We start from the raw sequence: 20,101 nt of genomic DNA on the forward strand, positions 1-20,101 counted from the left end.
GCATTGGTGTTTTGAATGTGATCAAGACGCATGGTGGACATGGCTACCCGAGACTGCCACTGTAGCTGGGGCCGTGACGGTCGTGTTCAGACGACGACGATTAGGCAGTGCGACCGCTTGTTGGATCTCATCTAATCTCTCGCGATCGAGTCATTATGATCTGGTAATATTGAACCCAGCGCCGCTGCGATTGGAGATCTCACAGCGACTGCTGCCTGCAGACTCGAGTACGCAGTGCGTATAGCCGTCGTCTACCTCACGTCCCGTTTCTCAGCTCTCGGCTACCAGTACTCTTTCCCGCAATCCACACGCTTTCGTGCATTCCCATTGTTCTCGGCTTCACAGGCGCGCACACTGGGCTCACTGGCAAGTGAGTTGAGCTTCGCACATACCCACAGCCCAAAGAGAGGCATCATCCCGACGTCAGACGCAACAACCTCAACACTTCTGACACCAGTTTTGACAACCTCGGTCCTACACAGGCTAGCGACAGGGACCGGGTAGCTATAAAGGCGGACAGCGTCAGTTGAAAGGTGCGTTTCACGCTCACCTCGGGTCCACTATCGTTAAAAATCCTCATCCATCAGTATCCATCCTCCTTCATCTTTCACCCACCATGTCGACCTTTGGAACCCTCTTTCGAGTTACCACGTACGGAGAATCTCATTGCGCCTCTGTTGGTGCCATCATCGATGGCTGTCCACCCGTACGCTCCTCATTCATGCAAGTTGGCCACTCTTTCTTACATTTCAGTAGGGACTCCCTCTCATAGCTCAAGACGTGCAGACACAGCTCAGCCGACGACGACCTGGCCAGAGCAATCTTACAACGCCTGTATGTTTACTCATACCTGACCCACATGACTGCAATGCTAAAGCGATATATGCACTTCATAGCGAGACGAAAAGGATACAGTTCAACTACAGTCCGGAATCGAGCACGGTATCACGCTCGGTACTCCCATTGGCCTTCTTGTCCGTAACGAGGATCAGAGACCACATGATTATTCTGAGGTGGGCATCACAATCTTATTTTATCTGTTGTTATTCCTGAGCGGAAACCTCAGACAGACTTGTACCCTCGTCCCAGTCATGCAGACTGGACTTATCTGGAGAAATACGGCGTGAAGGCCAGCAGCGGCGGCGGTCGAAGCAGTGCTCGTGAGACTATCGGTGCGCTTTCACGGACACACACACTGTCCATCTTCATTCATTCAATTTTTGACACCTCAGGTCGAGTAGCAGCGGGTGCTATCGCAGAGAAATACTTAAAGCTCGTTTTTGGTATTGAAATTGTCGCATTTGTGTCGTCCGTCGGCAAGGTACATCTCCCAACAAACATGGGATCACCTTCGCAGGTCCCGGATGACGACGACGACTCAGTCGAAGACTCGATCAGCCCCGAGTTTGTCTCACTCCTCCGCACGGTGACCCGAGAGCAGGTGGACAGTCACCCAACTCGCTGCCCCAACCCCGAGATAGCAGAGCGCATGACCAAGGTTCGTATTCTTCAATATTTCGCACCTGGTCATACCATTTAAAACTGTTGCAGCGTGTCATCCGCGCAAAAGACGCCATGGACTCGATCGGAGGTACGGTGACCTGCGTCATCCGTGGTGTTCCCTCCGGTCTCGGCGAGCCTGTGTTCGACAAGCTCGAGGCGAAGCTCGCTCACGCAATGCTATCCATTCCCGCAACAAAAGCCTTCGAGATCGGCTCGGGCTTCCGGGGGACAGAAGTCCCAGGCAGCAAACACAACGACCCGTTCTTTGTCAAGGCCGACGGCACAATGGGCACCAAGACGAATTGGAGCGGCGGGGTGCAGGGTGGTATCACCAATGGCGAGGACATCTACTTCCGGTGCGTCGTTCCGCCATGGCAGACTTATCATCCAGTTTGCTGACCAGTCGATCGATAGAATCGGGTTCAAGTCGCCTGCAACCATCTCTCAGGCACAAGAGACTGTTCAGTACGACGGCACTCCGGGGACCCTTGCCGCTCGAGGAAGGCATGACCCCTGCGTCGTGCCTCGGGCGGTCCCGATCGTTGAGGCCATGGCAAGCTTGGTCATCATGGACCAGATGCTCATCCAGAATGCGCGGAAGACTTCAGCCTCGCTCCTTCCGCCTATCTCTACTCTCCCGCCTACTATGGTGAAACCTGGACAGGCGCAGGTCAACGGCAAGCATTAGGTTGTATGTATTTTGGATGTACAACGTGAATAGAAGTGAGGATACAGCACACAGAAGTTTCAACAACCGCCTGTGCAATAGCTACAAATATATATGTTGCGGATACACAATACATGACTGAGTAGACTACACTGAGTAGGGGCGGTATGAGCAGACCTGAAAAAGCTGGATATCGGGAGTGTGGTATAAGTCATTCGTCATAATCGAAGTCCTCAGAACAATATGTACAGCACAGAACGGGTTCGAGGTGCCACCACCACCACTGTCGAAAAGAACGCATTCAATGACCACGGTGTTGGTAATCCGAAAGTACTCACATGGCGGTTGAGCAATCTCCGTGGCCAAGGACCGAAGACTGCCTCCTCTTCTCTCCTAAGGGCCGCAGCGCGCAGTTCCTCCTCGTACTCTTCCTCATCCCCTTCCCTAAGACGCGAGCCCTCGTCGTCTGTATCCACATAAGTCGGACGCCGCGAAGATTTCATCAAGGGAGTCCGTTCATTTAGTTGCCTACTACTACCATTCCGCCTCCTTGCATCTCCTACCCCACTATCCGGCGGACGAGGCGACACCAGCACCCGCTTCTGCCCTGCATATGCGCTGAGCCGGCGTCCGAGCGGGCCCCACAGCGCATTCTCGTCCGCATGGTAGCGCAAAGGCGCAGAGATAGATGACGACGGCGATGAGGAGCTGGACGAGGGCGTGCCAGACGGCGCGCACCCGTTCCCGTTCCCGTTCCCATTCCCGTTCGCCGTACGATGCCGGTGCATGCCCGAGGTAATGCGCACACGCGAGCGAAAGCGCACACGCGGGGCAGGGCGTACGGCGGGCGGAGGCTCGGACGAGCTGCGCTCGCAATCGGTCCCGGACTGCTGCTCGTGCGGTGACATGGTGGCGAGGTCGTTCGCATCGCTGATGATAATGACTGAGGAGGGGGTCTGCGAGCGGGGAGAGGGGTCGTCGTCGATGAGGTGCAGGGCATTGCCTGGCACAATGCATGGTTTGGGGGAGTGGTCTTCGATGGAGAGCTTGGGGTCGTAAAGGACTTCAATGGGCTCACTCGGGAGCTCGATAGTCATGTGTCGTGGCCGCATTTTGGCGTCACCGTCAGAGTCGGTGTTGTTGTCCGCGTCGTTTTGACTTGCTGGGAGCCTCGGCTTGCCGCTGGTCGCGTGCAGGTCACCCTCTGTATGCGGGTTTAGCGGCCGCTCTTTTTGTGCGTGTTCAGGCTCGCTTCCTGAACGTGGGGAGAAGTGAGTGAAATTCCTCCAGCGAGATAAGAGGCCAGCGTGGGGCGTACCAACGTTGATTCGGAGATGCTTTTTTGCTGCAGCTGCAAGATGTGAGTCTAGAGACACCACCATCGTCGCTGTTGTAGTCGTCGACTCGCCATTCATCGGACGGAGTAAAGCATGATAGGTGGCGGTAGCTATGAGTAACGCGGATAATTTAGAGTGGACCAAATCTGAAGTAACGGTGTACGGATAAGCGCAATCTTGGAGGTCAGCTGCCTCCAGTCTAGAATGGGATCACGCGAGCCGCTATTGCAATCAACTTACCTCCCTCAGACAGGTAAATGTAGCCGATGTCACCTGTGAGAGCCGGTCCCTACAAACGGACGTCCTGAGCAACTCTAACGCAGGTTGCACATCTATGTACATTAACTTCACACTCTACGCGTATATGAGAGCCCGTTTCAACTAGTGCACAGAGTGATCACTGTTTCATTGTAAAAACACAGAGGTATTACCAAAAAACAGCGCACGTAGCTCGTCCTCAAAGAAAGCAAAAGATGAGAAGATGGCTAGTGGTCCGGTATGTCGGCAAGAATGTCATCCACAATGGCTCGCCGGACAGAGGCCGCATCAAATTGCGGCATCTGAGTAGTCTCATCGACATAGCTTTCCACCTCTATACACTGAACACCAAGCCTCTGGAGAGGAATGTTTATCTGAAGTGCTGCATTGTAAAGTAGTGACAAAAGCCTTACCGTTATTCCGGCGATATCCACTGCAATAGCTGTACCCCTCAAGTAAACGAGATGTGTAATAAAAGCGGATATTGGGTAGGTAGTTTCCGCTCTCCCAAGCCCTCCATATGATTGAGAATGGTGTGATGTATTCAGGGTTTGGGCAACGGTTCTGCAACATGAGCTAATAGGGCGCAGTTCATAAGTGGTGCACATAGCTTACTTCACATAATCCACCGCAGTGTAACCATCGGTTTCTCGGTCGTTTCGTGAATTCACTATTCGCCTGGGTCAATAATGTAAACATCCATTATACTAGTGCAACCAACTCACGCAGTAAAACTTTGGCACGAAGAGAACGAGAACGAGCGATGCTACTTGCAACCCCTCGAAGTGCGAGACACGGCATGACACTGGCAACCCAGTCAGGATGCTTTTCATAATGAAACGGCCTTCAAACACACCTAGTCCACAATGAACCACACGAGTATACAAGCACATCGCTAAACGATAAATTAGCGATATATTCTGCATTTGGCGAGGGGTGAATTTCATTGCCGTATGCATTGATGTAATATAATCCTGTCCCACACATGATCAGCTCACTTCAGGAGCAAGCTAATGCATGTGCACACACTTGAGATTCTGGCATTCAACGGCGCATAGTTGCTTTTGGACCCAGATTGAAACAAGATGTTACGCTGAGGCGGAATGACGACGCCTAGCTCATCGACAGGTGACGTTGCCTCAGAATCCGATACAGTGACGTTGATATATGGTTCCGACCTGGCGGGATGAGAGATCTCACACTGACCGATCAGCTTCTCTCCATTCTCCTTATGAAGATTAAGAAAACAGGGTCATGTCAGTGATAAGTGCACCCAAGAGGACTAGGTTCTGACTAGTTCAGCGGCGATGGTGACTGTATGATTTGTCACAATCGCAGGTAGGATATTGGCCTGAATATCGGTAAGAACAACCGAGAAGTGGGGGAGAAACTTCGCACCTGACTATTGGTGATTGAAGAAAAAAGGAAAATGGCTGAGGGCAGCGATCGAAAGAAAGCTTGCGCTGCCGAGAGGAAGTAGTTGCCGATGCTGCTCAACGACGTTGGCGGCTGGGCATGTCGTAGCTTGAACAGGTGCAAACCTTCCATTGACAAATGAGAAGTTTTTATGCGCGCGCTTGAGCACTTCGCTTTCGAAATGAACAAGGAATCCTGATCATGGTTAGCATTTTGCACAGAAAATCGATCATAAAATGGGTTTTACGTCTGATCATCTCCTTTCTGTCATTCGGAATTCCAGCCCAGAGAGTGCTTCGGCCTTCTACAATGCTCCGCCATTCCTCGCGAGCCTCAGGTTCAGTATGAGTAGCAGGTAGTCGATACGCAAGGAGATTGCGGATACAGTCCAATGGCGACGAGGGTGCGGCTGGGGGAATCAGCCTTACCAATCGTGAGCGTATGTCGCCTGCTTCGTTCATTCAGCTACGACTTGGAGAATCAAGCTTGGACTCACCAATAGATGGCCCCCCTAGGACACGTATGATCTCACTCGATGAACCCCCGTCATCCGACACAGGCAGTACATAACACGCATTGCCGAACGCAGAGCAGATGGAGTTACATCCAGTCCCGCCTGATATGACTAGGAAAGTCGGAGAGTTCTCGCTCAAGTTTGTTCTTTCGGAAACCTCCTCAGTGGCAGTGGCACCCGCAGTGTTCGGACTCGGTGCTGATTGTCCAACAAACCTCTCTGACTGAGTGGGCAGGTCGAAAACAGACGAACCGCTAGGACTGTCTGCTCCTGAATGATACGGTCCAGGTGTTAGATTGAAGTAAGACATCGGCATAAGTACTCAGACTGTACAATGATTATCGAGGTGAGACAGGGTGAGACGTTGACGGTAGTAAGTGTCTAAATACAGATATTCCCATGCCAGTGAGGTCTCTTCACCGCTTTAGCCTTCGACTGCGGCACTCCCGTGCACTGACGCACACTCTTCCCTTTCGTTAACTCTGGAGTCTGAACAGCACTGAAAGGCCAGTACACTCGACTGACGGCACACAAAGTCTTAGGCTATTGTGAAATAGACATGAGCGACTTTCCTGCGCTGCCTGGTTTCTACCAGCTGATGTATTTGCATATCGAACCGGGTATGTTTGTCCCATCGAAGTCACTGCAAGATAAATCCGTAATGATCTGTGGGTTAGCCTCGACAATTTTACCATCTGTTTTGGCCTGGTTTTTCCCCGGTGCAGCATGGTTCCATCACCAACTCATCCCTGATGCATCTCCAATACCTGCTGCTGGGTCGTTAGACCCGCGTACCGTCATGGCGGTATGGCAACTTGGGAATTGTAAGCTTCTATTTCCCGAATCCCCGAAGTAGTCATAGCCGTTAACAAGGCTTTGTGTTCATCATCTAAGGCTATCTTTTACTTGGTTTGATTTCGACGTTTGTATTCCGTGCTGTGCGGGATGCTCTGCCCAATAATCCTATTGCGCAAGAGCGTATCCTTGGTGCGAGCTTCACAGCTCTGGCATTGGCAGATGTGCGTTCTCTTTATGTGTCTTGCGTCTCATATACAAATCTTGCCTTATAGGTAACACAGTACGTCTCCAAATTTGATCTACAGAGATGGCTGCTCAATATGGATACAGCATGATATGGTCTTGGATTGCTTTACCCGAGGAAATGCGATACAATCCCGCTGCTTGGAATTCGATGACACATGGGAACATCACTTTTGTCATCGTCCTCCTTAGTGGCAGGTATGCAGAATCTCCTTATTCTTGCTGTTCCGTCATGACATAGGTTTATATAGACTCGCTTGGTTCATGGGTATAGGTCGGAAAAGGTATTATTATGGTCAGAAAGGGAAGGGAAAGACTGCGTGAGCTTTTGTTTTGTTGCTTGGACAATGAGTCACTTTCGACAGCAAATTCCGTATCAAATGATGAGTCCGAACCTTCCCGCAAAGACCAGTGTTAGAGAGTAGACGTGTGAACCCTCAACAGCATTTATTGGCCGCTCTCAGCCACCAGTTGTCCTACCATGACAGCGTGGCTTAGTGCATCCTCTCGCGTCGAGATATAACGCTGACCTTTGACAGCATATGCGGACCCGAGGCACCATCACACGTTCAAGGAAACCGCGGTAGTCAACATGAGTTGTGTGAGCAGGACAGCCGAATATATGTCTGCAGTTGATTACGGCGCGGGTTATTTGGCAGGCCATTCGCACACGACACCGCGGCGACGCCTGTCAGACTGTGTTGTATCGCTATTTGTCAATACGGCACCGTCCGGTACGGGCTGTTCAGCTCATGGACTCACGATAATGCCCTGCAGTGGGATGACTCGTGAGTCTGAATGCTCGAATAATTGTAATTGTCCCTGACATCCTAGTATTAAGGTCACACGTGCATATGGATGGCATTTCGCTCATTATATTTTGACGTTGCCACATACTTTATCAATATTACGTCGTATCTCGTAGTAAATTTGAAAATAGCTGATGTCAAATCGCAGTTGACTTCAGCCACCATATGTGAGCAGACCACTTTTGCTCCCTTATGCGCATCCCACTGCTCTGGTCAGATTATCTGACAGTCTCCGTCGAGGCAGGTTACCGCCTTCAGAACGGGCTTCCATTCCTCTTTGAAGCACACTCACAAATCCCTACGTGTCTGAATCATTGGACTTGATATAGTCCCTTGCATGTGTTGGTCCTCGAGTGCAGCCCAAAAATAATTAACCCCTATACTCTGTTTATCACGCTCAAGAAACCAAGGACCAGGAACGATCAGAACAAATAGTCACCAAGTCAAATTGCGACCTTCATCGTTACCCGAGCTCGGAGTATACTGGGTTCAGTTCTTTCTATACCTCCGTCAAGGACCTGCATGCCGTTGACTAGGAGCAGTCACAGCCCAATCTTCATTACGAATTCATTACATCTTAGTTCAACGCGCAGTCGTAAATCGGTATCATTCTCCACGATAAATATATTTAAGGACCAGGGTATGAGCTGACCGCCTCCACTTGTACATTTGTCCTCGTAGTAGAAGGATTTCCCAGCTTTACTATGCGTGTCATCATTGTTTCCCTCACCCTCATCCTAAGCGCGATCGTTGCTGGGGCTCCCATCCGAGCGTACCGTGAAGGTATAGTTGCTAGCGTCCTTCGAAGATGCTATTATTTCGGCCATTTAAAACTTCATCTATTTTCACCTTGCTAGATACATTAGATTTCGGTCCGACCTTCGCAAAGATTATCCTTGAATCAAATGGTATGCCCCTGAGGTTGATTTCCAACTCGAGATTTACTAGCGAATGATTTTGCTTTTTTATTTCTTCGTACGAAAATTCAGATGCGCCTATCATAGAGCGCAGAGGTGAGTAGCTTCTTAGTCAATGCCGACGACTGCCCATAATCCCCGATCCAGATGAAACTACAAGTCTGATTTTGTCTCACGCACCGTACATCGGGATTCCTCGAGGTGAGGAGTTTCAAAGTGAGTCGCCTCCCCAGCCCTTTGAGTGTCGCTAAAAATCAGATGCTGGAATAGATGGCAGCACCGCCCTGTCGATGAGAGACGCTGCGGACGGATCAGAACCTGGCTCGTGTGAGAGTTACTTGGGTTATTTATTGTTCAATAATCAATTCTTCGCGAAGACGCTGTGGCCCCGGGGCCGGAAGATGCAAGATACCTGCGCGGAGAGCGACGCAATTTGATTCAAGACACCAGTGTTCCACTGCCCTTCGTAGACATCGACACTCGAGATGGTGTATCGCCAGAGCTCGATTGATGTGCGCCGAGATTTGACTTACTTCTCACAGATGAATCTGCCGGCGAGCGCATCCACATATTACTCATAGGTCTCCTAACGCACATACCTGACCCCAATTTAAATCAATCTGCTAGGCCATGTAGCTTCGAAATGTGTGTGATTGGGTGTGGTTACTTGAAGTTTGCCTGACCTTGTTATGCAACAGCCGAACCCGTCGGTCTGATTTTATCGAGCGTAGTCCATCTCAAGTTAAGGTTCTATGATATTTAAGCGAATTAGAAAGCGTGGAAGTGAACAAGACCCACGTACTGCCTGGTCGGACGTTTTCTGCTCCACATGTTTTGATAGTAAACATCACTCTCGTAACACATGATTCCGCTGCTCGAATGGCCAAGACGTTTGCCAGCATCGCTCCACAGAACCTTGCTGCCGCAGCCAAAAGAGCTACTTACAACCCTACAGTTTATCTCACAGCAATATATCTGGCTAACCGTCACATGAAGTCCGACGATGTATTCCGAGAGGTATATCCAGAGAACTATGCTACAAGTATTCAGGCAAGAAGGAATTTATAGACAAGAGTAGATTATAGTGCGAATTATTACCGTATAATTTGACAGCGGAAAGACTTTCTACGATGTCGACAACAATTTCAGCTCTTCAATATTTCTGCGACCTCTGGAGCCTACGCCGCATCGCAAACGCTAAACTCTGGCGTCATCAGTTGGGTCAGAACGAGAATACTCTGATAACTGCCGCCAAACATACAATTACAAGCTCAACAAGACCAAGACGCCTAAGTTTGTTCCGGGAACGAGTAGATTGCTCCCCATTCAGGGCAGGGACAAGGTCGATGAGGTGGTGCACAATTTCCTCGTCTTCCTCCTCTACTACCGACTACACGCAGCAAGATGAATATTAGGTATTGCAATGTATAAATGCAGCTTACAAGGGCGAGACTGGACCTGTAGGGAGTTCCTTCGTGACAGCGATAGTCGACAGTTTGCTGACGCAATGCGTGAGCGGGAAAGGGACAAGTGTCGATCGTACATCAACGCACGCAAACCATCAAGCGCGCGGCACTCACCATCAAGTCCTTACTCCCACTGTGGGCGATGCCTCGAACATAAGGGTGGTATCGGTTTTGGTACGAGCGGTAGCATGGGAGACGGAGTTGAGAGGGTGGAAGAGCCGCGGGGAATCTCTGAGAATCACTAGATGCGCTGTGTTCCATGATGGGAAAACAGAATAGAGTGAGCTGCGCAAAAGGTAGACAGAAATGAGTGGAAACGATTGTGTGAGGTTGGCCCCCTCGAGGCTGGAGTAACGGGGATGATGAGAACTGGGATCAAGCGAGAAAAATTCAAGAGGTTTTAATCGTAAAACATACGTACAAATGCCCATTTTGATGCTCGTGGGGACGTGGGGAAAGACGCCCAGGATGGGATCCTGGCTTGCCATCTACCATGGGCTCCTTAGCTCAACTTCCGATATAAGGAGCTCTATGCCACCAGGCGTGCGTACTGAAGTCATGTCGCCAGCATTTTGCACGTTGGGCCTATCGAGACGCGTCGAAAACACCTTAAATCCTGAAGATTCAAAACTGCGCGGTTCCACATAAGTTCTCGCCCTATGCATCCCCCATGGTGCGATACAGCACTCAAACTCGAGCAACCCCATCCTGACTCGTCGTCCAGAACAAATCACCAGTCTCCGTGAGTCCTCAACACTCTGTCCAATGCGCGAGCAGAGTCAATCATGCACACTGCCACTCGCAGAGCTGACTCCTATCTCAGGTCACTGCGTGGTTACATGGCATAGTCGCTGCGTCTTCCAGATAGGACATATCCTTATCCTTATGCGCAGAGGCCGCAGCGTGTCTTATCTCTGCTCTCCACGTATGTTTCTCCTCGATCACCAGTCGCGACTAATGCGCGTTCCTCTCTTTTTAGACGCCTGCAGTCATATGTGACACCTCGCGTCGTCACGCCGCGCATTATCCCCTTTGCCATAACCATGATGACCCTCAGTGTGGCTTGCGTCCGAACAAAAACCCCATTTTCATGCACAATAATCAAATCATGAACAGTGTGAAGACCAAGACTCAACAGCAATGTCCCGAAAATCCACAGTGTGACAGAACATAAATCAACTCAACTCACCAGCATCGAGTTTGTCCAATACAGTCGCCGTGGGTAGCCCAGGAAGTAGCCTTTGAAGAGCTTCAGAAACCAGATGGCTAGAGTGCATGATAGCACAACAGAGTCCGTGTGCAGCAATCGCCGGTCCAGATTGCTAGGCCTCCCAAGAACGCCATCTGTCGTCAAGGCGGCAATGCCATGAATTGTGTGCAAAAGACCAGTTCAGTCGGCGAATCGCTCGAGAGAGAGAATGCACAAAGCACAGGGAAGTGAGCCTGATTTTTGACCGTTGCGCGATGCAAGAAAAATTGCAGATAGGGGCCACGCACGGCCAGTGGTGTGCGTGTCTAGAAGCGTTCGCCACTCCATGAAATCAAAACCAGCGTCGAGAATGGCATACTGGATGTTACAAATCGTGTGGACAAGCTGTCATGAAGGTTGAGCGTCGTGGAAAGACCAGATACGCGGCAAGTGGTCGGAAGCAACCCATTGGCGAACGGCGCGGCGTTGAGTTTGCGAGGGGCCATCAGCTGCAAGCTTCAGCCACTTTGCAACGCTTGTTCCTCATTTCTGGCTCCCCTCTGAAATCCCTGCCTGGCTTAGAAACCGCAGAAATTTATCTTTCGTTTTCACCGCTCGCACTTTGATTTTCCGTGTGCGCCAGTCTCGCAAATTCAAGCAACACCTATCAATGGTTCCATCCACACACCCGTCCCCACGCCGTGGACTGTTTATGTTGCCTGCTCTGGCCACAACAGTGTCTGGAACACCCCCTCTCCAACCTGTTACTCTCACTTCACACTTCCCAAACGATCCCCCCGCTCCAGCACACATACGATTGCATGCTTATCACTTCAATATGTTCAACGGCGCGAGTGGCAACTTTCCGCAGGCTCCCACACCCCTCGACGTTTTCAACGCAACATCGCAAACTTTTTGGAAATATTGTCTACGAGGGATACGAGGACAGAACATAAGACGAGGAGGAGAATAGTTGGACTCTGATTGTAGGAGCACGTACGAAACACCACAAGCTTGCAGGCAGACTGATGAGCTTTCCAGTACAAATTCATCCGCTCATCGAGTCTCCACCTGTCGTGAACAATCTGGAACGCAACGGGAGGGAAGGTTGTAGCAACCTTCACAAAGACACTATAGATTCTCCTCGATGAACGGGCCTGGTAACTCAATCAGCGACTCTGGTCCTAGGTGCGGGGCCACGCACGAGATCTTTCACCTATTCTGCAGAATAATTTAAGCACTGCATAATTGTGGGCTGAGCCATCAACTTAGAGAGTACATCAATCACTGAGCCGTCGCCCTTTACCCTTATGGGTCCGTTGCAGCGGAGGACAAGGGATGCAGCCCCGGAATCACTGCGATTTATTGCGTATCGCAACCCCCGTCCAAGCCACGACGGTTCATTGTAACATTCTTGATTCAACAGCGTGGAAGTGGGCGATGAATCGCCGCGTGCTATCCGACATCGGTGAGAGCTGTGTCACCGCCCTATCGACTCTTTGAAGAATCAGCGAGAAGGTTACTCAGTGGATATTGCGAATCAGCTGGATTCACTCTCACCGGCCCACCCACCCTCACTCGTACGCACTTTCTTTTCACCTGGATTATTGTGCTCACACCATGAGCCATCCTTCCTCGCACCGTTCAACAGCTACTCCCGAAATCCAGGGTTGTAGTCGATGTGTCTCAAGACAGAATCGTCTCTCGCTTCACACTTCGCCCTTTTTGATCAAACGTGCCATGAGCTGAGGCTCAATCAAGTCCGCATAAATGACAGCGGCTACAAGATCGATGTGTAGGGCACATTGCTTTTTGCAGGCTTCAGGCACTGTGCAGTCCTTGACATCCATTACATCGGATTAGAGGAGCAAACCCTATTCATACATTCTGAGATAGAGTTCCATGCTTCAACAACCAATAGTTTGGATATTGAGCCCTAGTCATGCACAATAAAACAGTAGCGATATATTGATGTCACATGTACCAACTTGATTGCGACGAGGCCTGATATCATTGTAGTAGACGTGATTTTTAAATACTATGATACACCGAAGACAGTTCAGTAGCATCCGTTAAGTTGGTCAAACAGGAATCAATCGACACATCACATGAAGATGGAAGACTAAGGTTTAGCCAGAATAAATAGGGAGTTTATATAACGAATGTCGGGAACGACGATGCGAAACACGAAATAGAGACGAAAGCATGCGTTCATTCTTCGATATTGCAAACGTTTAGCTGGCGATTTGGCACTAGTGGGGAGGTCGGCGACCGGGGCACAGTCGAAGAGGTCGCAGACTCTGAATGCGACGAGCCCTGGATGACATACTCACCCTTCGACGTGCGCATCGCAGCTTGGGGCGAAATGGTATCCCCGCGCGCACTCTCCGACGCTTCGTATGCTGGCGGCGCGATTTCGTCGTCGGGATGCACGGAGGGCTGAAGGAGCCTGTCCTCCGCATTAGGCGAAGATGGCTCCGACGCGATCGACATTTGAGAATGTGTGGCGGGTCTGAGGGGAGACAGAGGCGTCGCAGCAGCGAGAGTGTACGGCTCAACCCTGTTGGCGGTCTTGTGCTCCTCGACCATGGCGACAGTGTCCTTCAGAAGCGCACGGTCGTGCCTACTGCGAATGTAGAAGAACGCAACTAGTCCCAGAAGGGCAACACCGAGTACGCCGCCAATGGTCCCGCCGATAATTGCACCTTTGCTGGTCGACTTGCTGCCCGTAGACCTCGAAGCAAAGCCAATTGTGTCTGTGCCATTGCGTCCGACGTTGAAGATTCTGACAACACAACTGTGAACAAGACAATTCCATCAGGCGCAGTCGGTCACACGTACAGATAGAACTGCTGAATAAACAGGGCACCCAGCAGATGTTCGTCCACGGTCTGGTCACTCCACGCCTCGATACCACTCGCACATACTCCATTGCCTAGTTGAATTACGAGCGCCGACTGGTCAATCGAAAACGTCTGCGAGCCAATGACCACCGAGAATGTAAACTGCGCGTCGCACGGCACCGTCCATGCCTGTGATTGGTTACCTAGACTCGACAAGCCGGTCTGCAGCGAAGAGCCAGAGATGGCAGCATCTGTCAGACGCCGCAGATCAGTAAAAGTAACACATCAAGATGTCATATCCAACTTACTGATCAACGCAGCTTCGGCATACGGGAAATAGATGTCCGGGTAATACGGATCCACCACGGTCACCATCTGTGTGTTGTTCGAGATTGACCCACTCCCGCTCTTGAACATCCAGCCATCCAGCTCCACGGTCCAATCTGGTTGGCTGCCGGTGGCGAAAGTAATCCCCTGGTAACTTTCCACAGTCTTGTACGATAGCGAACTCGTGTCATAGACACTCGTATCAGGTGATAGCCAGTTAAGAGTCCCTGCGCTTACGGACGAGGGCAACGTGGTCACGGCGCTCGAGCTGGTCGTGGGCACGATCGCAGGAGGTTCAAGATTCATACCAAATTGGAATGCAGCCTGGTCCTGGTTATTGTTGAGCCAATTGCTGAAAATGGTGTCGCTGAAGCTGGCCGAGTAGTTCGTTCCCGAGCTCGTCTCGCCACTCGAGGCGAAGACCCTATTCGTACCGAGCCCGATCAATCCCGAGATACCGTTGTCGAAGACTGAGCCATTGGCCTGTTGCTGAGCAATGAGTACTGCAGACGGAAGTAGATATGAGCTTTCTTCACCGTGACAAGGGAACGCCTTACTAGTTTGGTTCGTGTATATCCAGGGGGCTCCCGAGGTGACCATGCTACAATTATCCTTGACGACCGATCCACTGTAGGATCCCCCTATGAGGGAAACACCATCCGTGCCGTTCAACGACTTGGCAGTACCCGAATCAGCTGCGTTGAACCTGTAGGCGCATATGTGAGTGAGGAGATAACGGGGATCTGAGAAAGAATCACACTAACAAATTCGTATTCACGCAAGAAGCACATTCTGACCCTGCCACAGATATCACGCCTGTGCTGGTCGACAATGTGAAGTTAAAGTTTTGTTGATTGTTTCCTGGCGACTGGGTGCGAGAGAAGTAGGTGTGGCGTCGGTTAGTTCGTCCTCCATTGGCAACGAGGATCACTCACAATGCCCACACCTAACGCATACCTACCATTGCTATCGAAGTGCAGAGGGATATCCACAGTCGCGGGGCCTGAGTCGTCGGAAGTGGCGCGCCTCTGCACGCTCAGTGGGTTTGGAGATGCGGACACCAGGTGCGCGGAGCACAATCCTAGCCAAAGAATCGAGCTCAAAGAAGGCATAAGACGTAAGCGAGAGGACAGAATATATCAGGGTCAATTATTCTGCGGGATATTCAAACAATGAGCACCGGAGCGACTGAAACGCAGGTCATACCAAGAGAACATCAGCCCGCGACACTCACCGTGTAGAGTACTGTATGGCCAGAACTGATTGGTCGTCTTGAACAGCGATAAAGAGCTAGGGTCAGCAGCCTACGGCGTGCACTGAAGACCACTGCTGAGCCCGGGAGCCTTTGCTGAGCCCGAGGATATGCGCGGCACGAAAAGCGTAAGGAGGGGCGTTTCACGCATTTTTAGTTGCGATACGCAAGCGCGCGACCGGCAACATCGCTACGGTCCGCGGAGCGGCAGCCGCCTTTCGGTACTCCCTCACGTGGGCGCGTTCAAACAATGCTTTCTAAAAATGGGATTCCTCGCTTCCTCTCTTGGCGCTCATTGCTGGCTCGTACCGACATTCATCTTTTGCTCAGTTGTATTTCTTCAGGATTTTGAGGAAAGTGGATTGAGATGTGGACGGTTTGGGTTTCTGTGCTAGCGTCCAATCTTTCAAGGCACAGATCGAGTGGCTCCGACCGTGAGCGCTTTTCCCCCAGATCTCGGGCTTAAAGGTACGCAGCTGCCCGGTATCTTGGACAAGATATTCAAGCTGAGATGTAGCTACTTGACATATGTGTCGTGTATATAATGGCATGTGGCTGTAGGTGAGTTCGCTCGAAATTTTGCTGTCTTTAAGTAGAGATAGGTGCCGTTAGAGCGCGTTGTTGCGGCGGGCGCCGTGGCGATGACTCAGGACTCAGAATGCACTAATTCATAACAGGCCTGGCGACGCTACTAAGTTTAGAATAGGCAGTTCGCTGCAGGATTTTACCTCAAGTGGCATGAGTGGCCGCCCGATGGTCGAAGACACAGCCATTGCAATGATTGCATCGTAAGACGCCATTCGTACTGTTAATCGACCGCAAGCTATTGGTACCGCCGCCGATTAATCGAGGGTTCGCAGTCCATGGATTTATATTCAGGATATTCACTGCTGTGCTTCGAGGAATGTACAGCTTGAGTTCTTACGTGGTGTAACAATCTCGGGGACAGGTTAAGAGGATTTCTTCTACATTCTCGATTTCTTCCGAGCTATGACCCCTTAGTCCGCTACCAACATCTTTCAGCGTGCTCACGGCCATAATGAGTGGCATTCAATATTTTTGCCCAATACATGCCCACCGTAACAAGCACTCTCGGGATTGCCAGCCAAGCACTCTCGGTTTGATCGATCCTCATGTTGTCACTGCTCACTGCCTCCCCTGCTTTATTATTGAGTATGCAATTGTTTCTCCGCTATGGTAGCTGTTCTCTGACTGTACTCTTGTGCTCGTGGCCTTCACATCAATACGCGTGTCCGCAAGGATCGTGTGGCGTGCCGCTTATCTGCGAGCTCTCGATGCAATGAGGCAACCCTCTCGCGTGAGTGGAGACATTTGCGTCATCTTTACTCTATGACGTCCCCAAGTCGATGCGGAACCTACAGATGCTTTGGATTGCTTTTAAAAGCTCAAATGTTTTTTCTGGATTGAATGCGTAATAATATTGACTTTTGGCAGGGCCTCGCACGGCTTCCAGGTTTTTCAAATTATGTATAATACTGGCCAGGGCACCGGCGAGTGTTTTCCATTGAAATAACAGCTCAAACCCCTATTCATTCGCGCATTCCTCTGCTACTTAGTCTTATGGTCATCAACACGGCTAACGTGATAGGTCTACCGTATACGCCAGTCATGTAGATATATTCATAAGCTATACAATTGGGTAATGTAGTCAAATCAATCTAGCTGTTACATCCCCGGTTCACAATAGCATTAGGGTGGCATGATTTGTATGCGCAAAAATCATCCATAGCATTAATCTTCGGAAAATAATGTGACCAACGGAGTATCGTACAACAGTATTTTGTGTTCTTCTATGCAATGCAGTCCAGCGCAATCGATCACAGCCAGCCACCTTCAGATAGCAATCTTCGAACTTCCACATTATCTGGCTTTAGGTTACCGTTCAGTGGCGCGAAGTATCTTCTCGAATGATGCCTGAAAGTGACTGGGAAAAACAGGCCTTCTTTCTGGATTTCACAGACAATGCTCAGCTAATGGGACGTGGCAGCCTATGGCTTGGAACAGACCTGACGAGTGGGGCCTTTCCGTGTATTAGTCCCTGAGATGGTTCCTTGAACCCACTCGCCGTCATTCGTCTTCACCCACACAGCGTCTCCATTCTGTGGCGCGCGTCGCATCGCATCCAGGTTTGCGTTCATCAATTCTGAAAGCTCTCTCGGATGAGGCATTCTAGCCCACGCACCTGAAATGTATATGTGATGGGCTCATCCAGCTCGTCGGGCTGATACTCGCTCGCGGAAGACAGTGAATTAGACGACACATCACATTCAAAATCGCTGATTGCATTTGGGTCGGATGAGTCTGCGCCACTCGACGTCGTATCGCTTCCGGCACACTTTGAATGCGAGGTGCGTTGGCTGTGGCGTATTGCTTTCTTCGAGTTTGATGTTCGCGAGAGAGAAGGCATGATGGGAATTCTGACTGAGACACAGAGAATGAAGAGAAGTCGAGAGAGTAGAGAAGAGCAGGCGACGAAGGAACGGTGACAACCAGCTTAGAGACGGTAGAGTAGACAACCTTCGCCAACGACCACAGGAAGATCCGTTTCGAGTTCTTATAGTGTGGTCTATGTGGCTGGTACAGGCCACACGTGCTCTGGGTCTTGGGACTCGACGCGTTGGACGACTGGGCCTTCGAGGACAAAGACAAGAGCCGGGCGCGTGGAACAGCCTAGAAACGTCCTATTTCCGAGCGACGAAGATGAAAAGCGCACAGAGTGAGTCCTGTAGTTGTATAACTTCTTGGGAGGGGAGACAGCTGCTATGATGTGGATGCTGTCAGGAGATACTAACTGTACTCGGGAGACGTCAGCCGATGATAGTTCAAGCTCATAAGGTCCTTCAACAAAGTTGATCCGCTATGAATCCGAAGAGCTGAGTGCAATGTCCGTGAATGACTCTGAAGATCCTCAAACTATCCAAATGGTGGAACGTAGGCAACAGGTTGTGAAAGAGAGGATCAACGAAGTCTTTGAAGAATTCAAGATACATAGCATCGTGACATGCGGTTGCCGCCCATGTAGCTCAGCTGTATTAATATGGGCATGCCGCTTCCAGTTTTAGTAACTGTGGCTGCGTTCTGGATCGGTAAGCTGACACTTACAAGCACTGTTCAGCCTCTAGAATTGCCGAGGCTTATTGCATAGTACCATCTCATGTGTGAGAAATGACTCATACAATACCATGCGCGAGCTAATGCACAGGTCTACGACTTGTAAGGCATGTACTGCCCCGAGTCAATCGGGACAAAGTATAGCGACCTCACATATGTCAGCAAAGGGAACGTGCGAATATCTCATTGGCACGTCATTGTGAAAATGCCTGCTTAACCTGTTTAACAGAACAGTCATTTTAAGTGTGCAGTGGGAAAGCACAGAAACGTGCCCTTGTGCAGAATCTTCTTCACCTGGAGCTTACTATTGTTTGAAGCACCAAGTGCCACCAGTAAAGTGGTGACCCCAATTCAAAATTCATGTAGCATCCAAATATGATGTTTCTATATTAGTATGTATGGTCACAAATAGGTTCAGGTATGATTACTTAAAACATGTCTTTCCCATGCATACATATTTTTTGACTGCTTTGCAATCATGATAGTTTGGCTGCGACAACCCTCCACTTATATTACGAGATTCCATGGTGTGCGTGGAAGTCTTCGGAAATATCATCTTGTCAGTTGTGCTCGCGAATCTGCGTCTTCACTTGGTCACAGAGCACGACTACTTAAAGCATAGCGCACTGCTTTAACTAGGTGAGCTCAGTCTAGACATTACTTGCACCATATCTGCGAGAGGCTCCATTGAAGTCCAGGAATCATCGTGGGACTGGGAGAATAGCAGGGGTAGTTGTCAAACACTTGATCCAGACGGTTGCTATGAACGTCTAAAGAAGTAAGGCAATATCAATCAAGCATATATACGATAGAGGAAGTACTTAGCGTCAAAAACGAGTATTCGCTAGATCACGAAAGCGGATAAAAATAAGCGTAGTTTCAAATGGCAGAATGTCTTCATGATGGAACTAGGACTGTATACTAATCTAAGGAGCACAATATTTGCACTCGCAGGGCTGCGCAAGTCAACATCCGGCGGAATCTGAATTTGCCCCGTTGACGTCGTGTACTTCCATCAGATCTGTGAATAGCCCAGGGTCCGTCAGCCACTAGATAGGCCACGGCAGGATATCATGCACAGCCGGGCGACTAGCATGAGCGCGATCGCTTGACCCAAACCATACAGTAAATAACGCAATTCACATCGGCCTGGGTGTCGCATGGATACTAACGACCCTGATATGTCATCTGGACTGCCTCCGCAGCGAACCACATCTAGGATAGAAAAGCCAATAAACCCTTTAAAATGATGGCTCTTCCTGAATGCGATTCGGTGCTTCAAGTATTGCCACGTCGAATGGCACTACGTGTTCATGAGGAATTCGAAAGAAGATTCATTGAGGACGCAATGTATACTCGGATATTTTGGGACAATGTCTATGTTCTCATACCAACCAAAGGGAGACTCTGTACTCCGCTCTGTCTGTTCA

General features: G+C 50.1%; 6 protein-coding genes across 6 annotated transcripts; 2 read left to right on the plus strand and 4 right to left on the minus strand.

Annotated features, from left to right (window-relative positions):
- Window positions 1-616: 616 nt before the first annotated feature.
- On the plus strand, window positions 617-2,191 carry FIBRA_03484 (uncharacterized protein; the record flags this gene model as incomplete). Its single annotated transcript, XM_012325325.1, has 7 exons — window positions 617-706; window positions 757-834; window positions 897-1,013; window positions 1,067-1,172; window positions 1,233-1,498; window positions 1,552-1,859; window positions 1,918-2,191. 7 exons carry the CDS (start codon window positions 617-619, stop codon window positions 2,189-2,191), a joined length of 1,239 nt encoding a protein of 412 aa, XP_012180715.1.
- Window positions 2,192-2,381: 190 nt separating this feature from the next.
- Window positions 2,382-3,585, minus strand: FIBRA_03485 (uncharacterized protein; the record flags this gene model as incomplete). The annotated part of the gene is made up of 3 exons (XM_012325326.1): window positions 2,382-2,453; window positions 2,509-3,425; window positions 3,489-3,585. 3 exons carry the CDS (start codon window positions 3,583-3,585, stop codon window positions 2,382-2,384), a joined length of 1,086 nt encoding a protein of 361 aa, XP_012180716.1.
- A 407-nt stretch (window positions 3,586-3,992) lies between these two features.
- On the minus strand, window positions 3,993-6,005 carry FIBRA_03486 (uncharacterized protein; the record flags this gene model as incomplete). Its single annotated transcript, XM_012325327.1, has 11 exons — window positions 3,993-4,121; window positions 4,179-4,329; window positions 4,381-4,435; window positions 4,491-4,570; window positions 4,622-4,739; window positions 4,795-4,993; window positions 5,060-5,116; window positions 5,164-5,254; window positions 5,307-5,376; window positions 5,429-5,629; window positions 5,678-6,005. The coding sequence occupies 11 exons, from the start codon at window positions 6,003-6,005 to the stop codon at window positions 3,993-3,995; spliced, it is 1,479 nt and encodes a 492-aa protein (XP_012180717.1).
- Window positions 6,006-6,254: 249 nt separating this feature from the next.
- Window positions 6,255-7,060, plus strand: FIBRA_03487 (uncharacterized protein; the record flags this gene model as incomplete). Its single annotated transcript, XM_012325328.1, has 6 exons — window positions 6,255-6,315; window positions 6,373-6,519; window positions 6,590-6,714; window positions 6,766-6,773; window positions 6,824-6,934; window positions 6,988-7,060. The coding sequence occupies 6 exons, from the start codon at window positions 6,255-6,257 to the stop codon at window positions 7,058-7,060; spliced, it is 525 nt and encodes a 174-aa protein (XP_012180718.1).
- Window positions 7,061-9,615: 2,555 nt separating this feature from the next.
- FIBRA_03488 (uncharacterized protein) lies at window positions 9,616-10,189 on the minus strand (the record flags this gene model as incomplete). Its single annotated transcript, XM_012325329.1, has 4 exons — window positions 9,616-9,666; window positions 9,724-9,852; window positions 9,905-9,961; window positions 10,016-10,189. 4 exons carry the CDS (start codon window positions 10,187-10,189, stop codon window positions 9,616-9,618), a joined length of 411 nt encoding a protein of 136 aa, XP_012180719.1.
- A 3,139-nt stretch (window positions 10,190-13,328) lies between these two features.
- On the minus strand, window positions 13,329-15,399 carry FIBRA_03489 (uncharacterized protein; the record flags this gene model as incomplete). The annotated part of the gene is made up of 6 exons (XM_012325330.1): window positions 13,329-13,902; window positions 13,959-14,211; window positions 14,269-14,790; window positions 14,845-14,993; window positions 15,052-15,155; window positions 15,223-15,399. 6 exons carry the CDS (start codon window positions 15,397-15,399, stop codon window positions 13,329-13,331), a joined length of 1,779 nt encoding a protein of 592 aa, XP_012180720.1.
- Window positions 15,400-20,101: the final 4,702 nt, after the last annotated feature.

Source organism: Fibroporia radiculosa (assembly GCF_000313525.1).
Source record: "Fibroporia radiculosa TFFH 294 genomic supercontigs, scaffold2041, whole genome shotgun sequence".
Lineage (NCBI taxonomy): Eukaryota > Fungi > Basidiomycota > Agaricomycetes > Polyporales > Fibroporiaceae > Fibroporia > Fibroporia radiculosa.